The following is a 12,570-nucleotide window of genomic DNA, read 5'->3' as shown; positions in this document are numbered from 1 at the left end:
CCCAGATGACTCCTCTTTGTCTTGATAATTGTGCTGTGACCTTAGCTTGGAGGTGCAGGAGTTACCTGTGCTGGCCGTGCAGTGAAGAGCTCCCACTTGTCGTGGGCAGGACAGGCTGTGACACGGGCAGAGGCAGCCTCCTGCATGAGTTGTCCACCTCTCACCCTGCGTTTTCTAGGGAGCAGTTTTGGTTTAGCACTTTGTTATTGAAGGGAGTGGTGTGCAGAGCGTGGTGCAAAGCTGGAGTCTCCATCGCACTCGGGATGCCCAGTTTGTGCTTGTAACAGGCTGGAAGGGATGAAGGTGGGATTTTCACTGGAAAACAGGCAATACCTGCAGACAGGGACTGGTGCCTGAGATCTGCCCTGAGAACAGGGAATCCTCCTGAGGTAAAAGTGTCTGGGCACGTGCATCAGCACTTTTCTCTCCAGAGATGTAACTAGTCCCACAGTAGCTGCGTAAGGAAAGCTGGGAATTACGTTTTAGCCCATAAGGGAGGCCCATCCCTGTGGTGGTGGGTTCTTCTGCGTTGATGGTCCATCAGCAGCCCAGAGCACACCCTCACCCTACCACTCTCTGTGAAGGGCAGCAGGAAGTCCATTACTGCTGCTGCCAGGATCCTGAATTGCTCCACGTGAAGTTGACTGTCCCAGGTTGATGCCATCTGTTTGTTTGGACATCTTGTTTTCTTAGGGCAGCCCAAGCACAGCATGCAATTTGATGAGGTAAAGGCAGGGGTCAGTTCCTAAAGAGCTGCTTTCTGTAGTGACTTTGCATCTAGGTGAAAAAGGCAAAGAATCCGAGCCCCCTCCTCAAGAGAGAGAGGAAAAGCTCTTCCCCAGTGTGACCTTTGAAGGGAGTTAACCTACCAGGCTGCAGAAGGACAGATGCTGCTCTCTGCACCTGCCCCAAAGGTAAAAATCTCTGTAAGCAATCCTGCCTGTCTTCAGGAGCAGAAACCAGACCCTGCCACCCTGAGAGCTGTGAGGGAATCTGAGTGCTTGTCAGGGAAGAGTGAAGCAGTTGAGTGCTGGAGATGGTGGGCTCTGGTTTGGAAGCTTTAACCTGCAGGGCTTGATCCCTGGGGTTGATCAGAACCGATAGTGGCAGCGCTGCTCTGGTCATTTCTCTGCAGTGAGCTGGAGCTGCTGCACCAGGGATTAGAGTCCCAAGGGGCTCTGTGTGACACCAGTTACTCCATGTACCTCTTGCTGTGTCTTTCTCTAAAATAGAACCTTCCCTTTGCCTGATCCTGCTGTCTCCTTTTGGGCACCCAATTCTCTGGTTCAAGTGACCAGAGATGGATGAGTCAGAGATCAGGCAGTAGCTGTGGCTTTCACAATCTAAGCCAGGTTCTCCTTAGCTTTTCTGCCTCATTTTACCTGTAGCATGGAAACTGTTTCCTCCCAGAGGTGATCCCCCTGTGTTCAGTGTGCAGTTGGGTGCTGATGCTGCCGCAGCAGTGGTCACCTGCATGGTAAGAGCCCCGGCAACAGTCCCTGGTACCCTGGCAGTGATGGTTGGAGCAGGGGCAGCGCCTCTTAGACAGGGGAGAGCTGAGCCAGGGAAGGATGGTCTGAAGGGGAGGGTCATCATGGAGGGATGGAGGCTGCATCCTCTCTGCTGCTGAGGACAGGACAGCCTCCACCTCCCCATGAGCACCTCCCCTTCAGCTTTGGATGTGCTTCCTTTAGCTTCAGACAATCTGGAGCAGCCTGCCCCGTGCCTCCAGTGCCACCGACTGCATGTCCCTGGGCCAGGCTGCTGAGCAGAACCTGCTGCCTCCTGATGGCTTCACCCACCGTGTCCAGGGTGTGCCCATTGACAGTTGTGCTGATGACACTAAACCCACATGAGGTGGTGCTTGGAGGGAGGTGAGGGCTCTGCAAGGCTCAAGTAAACTTAATTCACGTCACCACAGTGTAGCACGCCTGGAATGCGATGTCCTGTGTCTGTTTGTGCCCCATGTTTGGTCTCCACACGTGGTGCGTCTGGATCCGTCATCTCCTAAGTGCCCAAGCACGAGGCTGTCACCCGCCGCTGTTCTCGTTCCTTCAGTGCCTGTTCAGTTTGCCTGGAGCAGCCCCACATCCAGCAGGGTTTGAGTTCTGTTTACAGTGGACTGTCACTTTTGTTTTTATCTTGCTCTATGTGGAGGTAATGTGTCTGATATTACTGTGAATATCAAGAGTCTCCTGTATATAATTAACCAATAAACTAGACTGCATTTTACTGTGGTGGATATGTGCTTTGGAAACACTCCTCAATGCAGACTGCAGCTGAAGTGGGGGCTGGCAGCTCCCACCACAGCAATCAGAGAGTGATTGGGAGTCACAGAATCCCAGCCTGGTTTGTGTTGGAAGGGACCTTAAAGCTCCTCCAGTTCCATCCAACCCCTGCCACTAGAGCAGCTTGCTCCAAGCCCCTGTGTCCAACCTGGCCTTGAACACTGCCAGGGATGGGGCAGCCACAGCTTCTCTGGGCACCCTGTGCCAGCGCCTCAGCACCCTCACAGGGAAGAGCTTCTGCCTAAGAGCTCATCTCAGTCTCCCCTCGGGCAGGTTAAAGCCATTCCCCTTGGCCTGTCCCTACAGGCCCTTGTCCCAAGCCCCTCTCCAGCTTTCCTGCAGCCCCTTCAGGCACTGGAGCTGCTCTCAGGTCTCCCCTTCAGGAGCCTTCTCTTCTCCAGGCTGACCCAGCCCAGCTCTCTCAGCCTGGCTCCAGAGCAGAGCTGCTCCAGCCCTCGCAGCATCTCCATGGCCTCCTCTGCACTCTCTCCAACAGCTCCACGTCCCTCTTGTGCTGCTGCCCCAGAGCTGGATCAGGACTGCAGGGGGTTCTCCCCAGAGCACAGCAGAGGGGCAGGATCCCCTCCCTGTGTTGTTGCTCACACTCTGGGGGTGCAGCCCAGCACACAAGGGGCATTCTGGGCTCAAGCGCTTACTGAAACTGGATCATGGGGAGCTTCTCATCAGCCAACACCCCCAAGTCCTTCTCCTCAGGGCTGCTCCATCCCTTCATCTCCCAGCCTGTGCTTGTGCTTGGATTGCCCTGACTCATGTGAAGGTTTGTAGCACTCTGGTACCTTCTCCTTAGCGGTGTCACCAGCTCACAGGGTGAAGGTTTAAACAAAATCCCTTCACTGCCTCCATTTTTAGGGCAACTACACCAAAAAGTCCCCAGCAGTCCCCTCTCCAGCGGTTGTGTTTCACCTCCGGACTGCATCCCACACGGGCACGCGCAGTGCAGGACACACGGGTGTTTCCCCCTCGGCCATTCACAGCAGCTCGTGTGGTTATTACTGAACGGCAATAATAAAAAAGGACATATTTATTTGAACACGGCCCTTGCCAAGGGGCGCTCACGGCCGCCTTCACCGCAGAGCCGGGAGCGCGGGTGCAGCGGGCCCGGCCCCGCCCTTAGAACTCGAAGGTGCCGAAGTGCGCGGCGCGGCCGCCGGCCTTGGGCTGCGGCTTGTACCCGATGCGGTCATTGATCATCTGCTCCCGGCTCTTGTGGTCGCTGCCCAGCGCCGCCGCCGCCTCCTCACCGGCCGCCGCCGCGTCCGCGTCCTCCCGCTGCTTCCTGCGGCCCTGCGGGGCAGAGGGGCCGCGTCAGGGCGATCCCGAGCGGGCGGGGGGGGGGGGGGGGGGGCCGTGTCCCCCGCGGGAGGCCCCGCTTCGTTGCTCCCGACGTGCCCTGCGAGCCCCGCCGCTAACGGCTACTGCGCTTCCCGGCGTGCCCCGCGTGCCCCGGAAGTGATCGTGAGGCGCCGGAGCCCGAACCCCGTGCTGCTGCCGTTCTCGGTTCCCGTTGCCGCCGCCATGGCCTCCGCTCGGGCCCCGGCAGCGCGAGGTGGCGCCCGCCCGCTCGTGCGGGCCCCCGCGCCTGCAGAGGTGGGTGCCTGCTTCAGGCGGGGAGGGCGGCGGCACCACGCCCGTTACCCGCACGGCAGCGGGGCCGCCCCGGTGTGTGCTGTTGCGGCCTGCGGGGTTCGCGGCGGCCGGAGCTTCCTCAGCCGCGTTTGTGGGCGGCCTGACGGGGTCCTCGGATTCTTCCCGGGATGTTTGTTTGAGGCCCCTCTCCCGGGAGCCGGAACCGGTCACCCGCCGCCTCCCTCCACGTGCGGAGCGCCCCCGAGCGCGGGCGGCGGCATCGCCTCCTTCCTGAGCTGGAACGTTGTTGTTTTTCATTGTAGTCCAGAAAGCAGCCTTAAAAGTGAGGTCTGAGCAGCTCACAGTGAGCCAGAACACAACAGAGCCCACTTGCAGCGAAGTATTTAATGGGGCATTTTACTTCTGCCCTTTGCACTTGGGCCAAAGCTGCTGCCTCAAACAGAGTGTCCGGGTCTCATCAGAACGTCCCCAGTGTCCTCCCCTGCAACTGGAGCTGTTTGCTGGCTCCTTGTCAACCAAAACACACTTAAAGGTCTGCCTTTACCTTCCAGGCCACCAAGACCAAGGCTGCAGAAGAGAGCGATGCTCCCCCGGCCAAGAGAGCCCCCATCTTCTATGGCAGCCTTGAAGAGAAGGAGAAGGAGCGTCTGGCAAAGGGAGAGTCGGGGCTGCTGGGGAAGGAGGGGATGAAAGCGGCGATCGAAGCTGGCAACATCAACATTAGCAGTGGTGAGAATATTGACCCATGTTCTGCAGCATGACACTTTCAAAAGGCTGTGATCAACTTTTAGGATAATTTAAAGTCAAACCCATGAGGCTTTTGCCTGGACAAATGGCTCTTTGTTTGGCTTTTCCTGTTTGAGAGGGATCTGGTCCTGCCTCTGGGTCAGGGCAACCCCAGCACAAACACAGGGCTGGAGCAGCTCTGCTCTGGAGCCAGGCTGAGAGAGCTGGGCTGGGTCAGCCTGGAGAAGAGAAGGCTCCTGAAGGGGAGACCTTAGAGCAGCTCCAGTGCCTAAAGGGGCTGCAGGAAAGCTGGAGAGGGGCTTTGGCCAAGGGCCTGTAGGGACAGGCCAAGGGGGAATGGCTTTAACCTGCCAGAGGGGAGACTGAGATGAGCTCTTAGGCAGAAGCTCTTCCCTGGGAGGGTGCTGAGGCGCTGGCACAGGGTGCCCAGAGAAGCTGTGGCTGCCCCATCCCTGGCAGTGTTCAAGGGCAGGTTGGACACAGGGGCTTGGAGCAAGCTGCTCTAGTGGAAGGTGTCCCTGCCCATGGCAGGGGTTGGAGCTGGGTGAGCTTTAAGGTCCCTTCAGCCCAAACCAGGCTGGCATTCTGGGATGGTCTCTCATCCAGCACTGCTGTGAGCTGACAGTTCTGTTTGTTTCTCAGGTGAGGTCTTTGACCTCGAAGACCACATGAGTGAGCGTCAGGCTGAGGTGCTGGCGGAGTTCGAGCGCAGGAAGCGAGCCCGGCAGATCAACGTGTCCACTGATGACTCTGAAGTCAAAGCCTGTTTGCGGGCGCTTGGGGAGCCCATCACCCTCTTTGGAGAAGGTCCTGCAGAAAGGAGGGAGAGGTGCTGTGTCAGGCTGCCCGAGTTCTGCATAGGGAGAACTTGGAGTTTATCCAACTCTTGTTGGATGTTTTCCATGTGGTTGGGGTGCAGCGAGTGCCACTGCTCTGTAACACTTCCTTACAGTGCTGCAAGAGCACTGAGGAAGAAGGAGCAGCTGGCAGGAGCTCATTGTCAGCTGAGAATTCACAGCCTGAATACAACTTGCTGTTTTTCTTTCCAGGTTAAGAAATATCCTTTCAGTGGTTGGCACAGACGCGTTAAAAAAGACCAGGAAAGATGACGACAGGTCTAAAAAGTCCAGAGAAGAGGTAATGATCTCCCTGTTCCCTCAGTGCTGAGGGAAGCTTGTGTGATACCTGGCTTTGATGGGCTCTGCTCTGCCCAGGACTCTTGGTTTGGGTCACTCTGTGGGTTTTCGTCCCTTCGTGCTTATTTTGTGTTGCCTGTCTTAGCAGTTCTAAATCTGCAACACTAAGTTAGCCTGTGCTTGCAGGACAAATCCCATGCTGCATGTAGAAGAGGAGAGCAGGTGTTTGAACTGTTCCTTAGTCTAGCAGGGCCTTTATTGCTGTCTTTGTACTTGGGAAGAAAAGAAAATATGTTCCTGCTGCTGCATCTGTTTCTGCCTGTTATTCTTCTTTCTGCTTCTCCTGTCTCTTTTCTAAGTCCATTTTTCCCTTCTTATTCTGGGGGGTTGGTGTAAGAAACAAGGACAATTTCTGCAGCTCTGGGCTTTCATTTTCCAGGGCAATGTGTAGAGAAGGAAGGAGCTGTAATTCATCAAGTAAAAGCAAGTCATAACTGGAATATTCTCGAGTGAAATGGCTGCACATCAGGATTTTATCTGCAGGGCAGAGTTTGCCTTGTCTCTTTAATCACTTTTTCTAGGGCTGATAGTTACACAAAATATCTTTAAAAAGAGGCCTTAACACAGTGAGATTTAAGAGCAGACAGTGGTGGCACTTATCTGCTAAGAGGAGGTCACTGGGTGGAAGAGCAGCATCACATCAGCTGCGTTCTTTCCCTTGCAGTATCAGCAAACCTGGTACCACGAAGGACCACGCAGCCTGAAAACAGCGCGGCTCTGGCTTGCAAACTACTCACTCCCCAGGTGAGACCCAGCAGCTCAAAGGAAGGAGGAGGCACAACTTGGTGTAAAGTTTGGCTGCTCATCCCACTGCAGGTAGTGCAGGCAATCAGGCCAAAGGAATGGGGAACATACACAGGTAGACAAGTCCAGTGAGTGCAGGACTCGAGTGCTCCGTGCAGTACTAACATCAGCCCAGCTCAGGGGAGGATGAGGGCACGGCCAGTTTCCAGCAGCAGGGTAGGGCACTGTAGGGGTTTGTTACTTCACTGTTGTGCTCTGCAGGGCAGCGAAGCGGTTGGAAGAAGCCCGCCTGCTCAAAGAGATCCCAGAGGCAACCAGGACATCGCAGAGACAGGAGCTACACAAATCCCTGCGGGTAGGTTTGGCTGCTGCTTTTACAGCTTCTTGCTACTCCTCCAAAGACTGCAGGAATGGGTCAGTGCCCCGACATGCTATGCAGGTGTGTGCAGTTTTCTGCACTGTCACCTGTTGGGAAGCTCTGCTTATTCTCCCTTCCCCTGTGGTGTGCAAAGAGCATGTACTAATTCCTTCAGGGATTCAGAGAGATGTACTCTAGTTGTCCCTTTGCGTGGCAGAGGGGTGAGCAGACATCCCTGCACTGCCTTGCCACTTGCCTGGGAAGCTAAAGGCATTTGTTCCTGGCTCTGTCACAGGTTTAGCTGGTGAGGAATGGACTGCTCACTTTCCTTTCCTGTACAGCAGTCACCAGTCCATAAACCCAAGGGAAAATACAAGCAACACCATAATAACCATCTTTTAGATGACTCTGAGACAGCCTTGTGTGTTAAGTTAGATTCCCAGCTTAACCCAACAGGGAGGCTTGAGCTGCTCAAATCCAGTTTACACCCAGAGGCATTAACTGCCAGAGGGTTTGCTTCTCCCCTCAGCACACCACAGTGCCTGCCCTCCTCTGTCTGGATGCATTCATTGGATGAGGTGTAGAAAGAAACCAAAGCTGCAGGATGTTCTTTATGAAAGCTACAGTTGCAAAGCAGGCCTGAGGGCTTCCTGGTGGCCAGTACCATGGGTGGCACTGGAGAGCTTCACTGTGCCCCAGGCCTACATCAGTCCAGCTCAGTGGCTTGCTTGGAGCTGGAGTGGCTGTGGGGCAGCTACTCCCTTTGAAAGTGATTTTCCAAAGGCCTCTGCCTTCTCCTTCACCCCACTCTTTGCCTGGGGCTTTCTCTAGGTTGTACTTTGCTCAGTTATCATTTTCTTTGTCTTTGGTTTCAGTCCTTGAATAACTTCTGCAGCCAGATTGGAGATGATCGCCCGCTGTCCTACTGCCACTTCAGCCCCAATTCCAAACTGCTCGCGACTGCCTGCTGGTGAGTTTCCTTCCACAGCACTTGCTTTAGGGGCTGGAGAGCACAGCAGGAGTGAAGGAGAGGGGTGCTACTGCAGGCCGGTGAATCAGGAGAGTTCAGAAATGCTTTTTCTTTCTACTCTGAACTCTCTTCCCTTCATTTTAGAGCCTAGGAGATATTTCAGTCCAAGTCCATTAGTTGCCATGGCTGGTTGCCCCACGTGCATTGGTATTTCAGCCATTGCAGCTGCCCATACCCAGGTGGTTTTGCAGCTCTGGGTTTGATCTGCTCTTTGACATTCCTGCCTACACTGACACCTATTTCTTGTCATCAACAGGAGTGGGTTGTGCAAGCTCTGGTCCGTGCCCGACTGCAACCTTGTCCACACCTTACGAGGTGAGAGCGACTTTGCTGAGTTCTTTTGTTCCTCTGTGGACTGAGTTCCCCTTTCTCAATTACTCTGTGGCTCCAAATGTAGTGATCTTTGGGCAGGTTTTGTTCTCATGAGAGCACTGGGGAGCTGGGGCACTGTCAGGTAATGACGAGGAAGTCCTGGCCCTTCTCTTAGAGCTGAGACCAGAGTTTGCTGTTCCTGATTCTAAATGGGGTTTTGTTTCAAAACCTGGTTTGAATTATTTAGAGGCAAATAGCAGCATTTTTGGCCAGTCACTTACCAGCAGTGAGGTTCTTTGAACAGTGGTCACAACTCTGACTGGGTACAAAGGTGAGGACAGATCTCTGGATTCATATGTTGGATTTTCACTACATTTTGCGTGTCACAAACCTTTGTGTTGGACACCCTGAAGTGGGTGCTGCTGGAAGTGCAGTGTAGCTGTTGGCAGCTGTCGCTGGTGGTTACAGTGCACCTTCACCCAACGTGGGAGGACACAGCGACAGCGTTCACTGGTAGCCAGCTGAGCAACAAAAAAATGCTGCTTCTCTGAAGAACTGGCCAAGATCATGTGGCAGACGGTGATTTTTGATCTTCCTTTCTCTTAAGGACACAGCACCAATGTAGGAGCAATAGTTTTCCATCCCAAAGCCACTGTCTCCCTGGACAAGAAGGATGTTAACCTGGCCTCCTGTGCAGCTGATGGTTCTGTCAAACTCTGGAGCCTAGAAAGGTCAGAATGATACCAGACAAGCACACTGCAGCATGGTTGGTTTGGGGTTTATTTCATGCTGCTAAACATTGGACATTTACCATCCTCCTGCAAATGCAACCTTTTCTTGTAGTTATACCAGTGCAGTTCCTGGCCTCAGTTTGTGCCACCTTCTTCAGCAGGAAAAAAGATCACCCTGAGTAGGGACATCCAGGTGAGGGGAAGTCATCTGAAGAGAATCAAGTCCGGGTTGCTGCTGGGCTCTGGTGAATGCTTTGGGTGATGGATGGAATATTTGGAGATTGTTTCATTCTAACCTTTGATTTAGGAGAAAATATCCCCTCTTAGACTGGACTTGATGGTCTTAAAGGTCTTTCCAACCAAGCTGATTCTATGGATATTAAAAAATGAACTTGAGTTATTAGAAAGCACCAGTATCTGGAGAGGGAGTAACCAAATACAGGAGGATGCACAAAAGCTTCAGCCTCTCAGTGGCTCTGTCATTGCAGTGTAGTTTTGGAAGAAGATGTGCAGCATCTGTCTCAAGGCTGTGAAGAAGAGAAGGTGTAGACACTGAGCCCTGGCACTGGCTGTGTTTGAGGAGCCCTTCAGTGCACCTCATGCAGTGGAAGTGCTCAGGTGCTTATCCTTAGCTAGAAGTCAGTGTTTCCAGTCATAGAAGCACAGCTCTGCACAGGCACAGGCTGCTTATTAGTCTCAGATGACCACATCTCTTTAGTTACCCTGTTGGAAAGAAACTAAATGCTGCTCAGGTCTCCTGCTGAAGGTTGCTTACCTGCTGCTTGTAATTATGGGAGAATATTCCCCCTATCCTGCCTCCCTGCAGCTCTGCACAAGAGCAGGATTTGCTCTAGTTCTGTGAAGCCACAGGAAATCTGCTGTTGCAGTAGTCTGTGTTTTGGTTCTGCACTTTAAAGTGCTAATGACAAGGGCATATTCAGGAATAATGATAATAATTATCCTAGGAGAACTTTGTAACCAGCATGAGTGTGGATCAAGGGGCACCTGGGTGAGCAAAGCCAGAATTCAGAGCCATTAGTTAAAGCTCTGATGTTCTGGCTGGGTGGCATTTAATGAGCAGATCCTGTGCTGTGAGCAGAACGTTTGCAAAGGCCTCCAGGAGCCCCCTCCTCTGACCAGTGCCTGATTTTTGTTTGTCTTTCAGTGATGAACCGGTGGCAGATATTGAAGGACACAGCATGAGAGTGGCACGTGTGATGTGGCACCCGTCAGGCCGGTTCCTGGGTACCACCTGGTAGGGAGGTTTGCTTATTTCCTTCAGACATTACCATTCGCTCTCTATCTGGTAGTCCAGTGGGTGCTGTTGCTTGTCCAGAGGAGCTGAGTGTGGGCAAGGGTTGGCCATTGACAGCAGCTGGGCTGCTGCAGTGTAAGGAATATCAAGGCATTGGGATTCCTTTCTCAGCCCCTCATGGGAAACCTGTTGGTCTCCAGCTGGAAATACCCCCCCCCCCCCCCCCATTTAGTGCAGTATCCTCTCGTTCTCCTTGGAGATCCATTGGGTTGGACACATGCTTTGTTTTCACAGCTACGATCACTCGTGGCGCCTGTGGGACCTGGAAGCTCAGGAGGAGATTCTCCATCAGGAGGGGCACAGCAAAGGGGTCTATGACATTGCCTTTCACACAGACGGGTCCCTCGCAGGCACTGGGTGAGTGTGCTTTGCATTGGGACCAGACAAGAAATGGTATCAAGGTTTGGTTGCTGACTGATGCCAGGTGCCCCAGTGATGCTGCTGGTGAGGCTGAGCTCTGGCACTTGTGGAAGGCTCTGATGGGTAACACTCGTGGTCTCCCTTCCTAGAGGACTGGATGCTTTTGGCCGGGTGTGGGACCTGCGCACGGGACGCTGCATCATGTTCCTGGAAGGCCACCTGAAGGAGATCTATGGGATTAACTTCTCCCCTAATGGGTAAGAAGAGAGTTTGGGTGGTGGGATTGGGAGCTCTTGAGTACAAAGCTCCCAGCAAGGCCTTCCCCCACCCTTTGGCAGATACCACGTTGCGACTGGCAGTGGTGACAACACATGCAAGGTGTGGGACCTGCGCCAGAGGAAGTGCATCTACACCATTCCTGCCCACCAGAACCTGGTGACTGGGGTGAAGTTTGAACGTAAGTAACTCCTGAGCTGAGGTGGCAGGGGATGAAACACCTTCAGGTCGAGAAGGTCAGGGTTTGGGATGGTTTTATCTGCAAATCTCACCTCTCCCTTGTTCTCATCTTCTGCTGCAGCCAACCATGGAAACTTCCTGCTTACGGGCGCCTATGACAACACAGCCAAGATCTGGACTCACCCTGGCTGGTCCCCACTGAAGACACTGGCTGGTCATGAGGGAAAGGTGATGGGACTGGACATCTCCCTCGATGGCCAGCTGATAGCAACCTGCTCCTATGACAGAACCTTCAAGCTGTGGACAGCGGAGTAGCTCAGAGCTGTTGCTCATGAACTGAAGGAGACGTTCGTGGCCGTCAGCTAGGACAACCTTTTTTATATTAAAGAAAGGAATGGGCTATTGCAGCATGTGGTGGGGCAGCTGGGCACTGGCTGGGCTTGGGTTGAGGTGGTTGTGAAGTACCTGTGTTTGCTGGAGGCAAATCTTGGGTCATGTTTTTGTACCCTTTAGGATGCTGGTTTCATACTGCAGATACTTTCTGCTGCCGTTTGGAGATGATCCATCTGCTTCCACCCTCCCTTCCCTGTCAGCCTCAGAGGTTTCCTCCAGTCCATTTTACACATCTGTGGCTCCCCACACACCCCTCAGATGTGCTGTGGTGGTCAGCCTCTGCTCATTCCCTTCTTACCTTCCATTTCCAGGAGCCTTTGGAAGGAGTCTGTGGCTTCAAACTTGATTTGCATTTAAAGAAGGGAAAACTTGGTGTGAGTGTTAGAGGAACATGGTACCCCAAGTGTGGAGGTCTGTGTGCCCTTTGTGTTCACCCACAGGAGGTGTTAAAGGCCAGGGAAGTTTCTTTGTATGTACCACCTCATGTCCTTGATGAGCTGGGTGCTTCAAATGCACGTAGGCATCTCCTGTGTAAGTTTTTGCTGTGTCTCACCTGAGGTGATGTGAGAAAGGGTGTTTCAGTGTAGGACTGTCTTGTTCTAACATACACACTGCAGGGAGCATTCTTCCTTGATGTTTATTCTTCACATTGAGGCTTTGCAGATGTTGTGTTCTGGAAAATCAAAGCATGTTTTGAATGTGCCTCTGGGCCTGAGTCAGGAATGGAGAAATTACAGGAACTTCACAGTGCAGTTTGCTTTCTGTCTGCCACCATAAAAACCCCTCAGGAGGAACGAGGAGACTGGTTCATGTCCTCACTGTCAGCTGGAGCAGCTCCGTGTTCCTTGGCAGCATGAACATGGTTCTGCTCTCAGCACCTGCAGTGGAGATGTTCTAAGAAAAAAACCCACCCACAAGTTACTGTTCTTCTGTAAAGCACCCTGTGGGCTTTCTCCTCCCTTCTGAGCAGTGGGGTGCCAGCTCCATGTGCTCTGTGCCAGCTCTTATTTGCTCCCAGGGAAAATGCTGTGG

General features: G+C 53.4%; 1 protein-coding gene across 1 annotated transcript; it reads left to right on the top strand.

Annotated features, from left to right (window-relative positions):
- Positions 1-3,810: 3,810 nt before the first annotated feature.
- PRPF4 (pre-mRNA processing factor 4) lies at positions 3,811-12,286 on the top strand. The gene is made up of 14 exons (XM_057419332.1): positions 3,811-3,896; positions 4,448-4,625; positions 5,286-5,472; positions 5,693-5,780; positions 6,504-6,583; positions 6,845-6,938; positions 7,817-7,911; positions 8,228-8,286; positions 8,891-9,014; positions 10,180-10,269; positions 10,564-10,686; positions 10,839-10,946; positions 11,028-11,146; positions 11,267-12,286. The coding sequence occupies exons 1-14, from the start codon at positions 3,825-3,827 to the stop codon at positions 11,458-11,460; spliced, it is 1,611 nt and encodes a 536-aa protein (XP_057275315.1). The 5' UTR covers positions 3,811-3,824; the 3' UTR covers positions 11,461-12,286.
- Positions 12,287-12,570: the final 284 nt, after the last annotated feature.

Source organism: Pezoporus wallicus, unplaced genomic scaffold (genome assembly GCF_028554395.1).
Source record: "Pezoporus wallicus isolate ANWC-B61680 ecotype Strahan unplaced genomic scaffold, APGP_CSIRO_Pwel_v1 contig_10790, whole genome shotgun sequence".
NCBI lineage: Eukaryota > Metazoa > Chordata > Aves > Psittaciformes > Psittacidae > Pezoporus > Pezoporus wallicus.
This window is presented reverse-complemented; position numbering and strand designations above follow the sequence as displayed.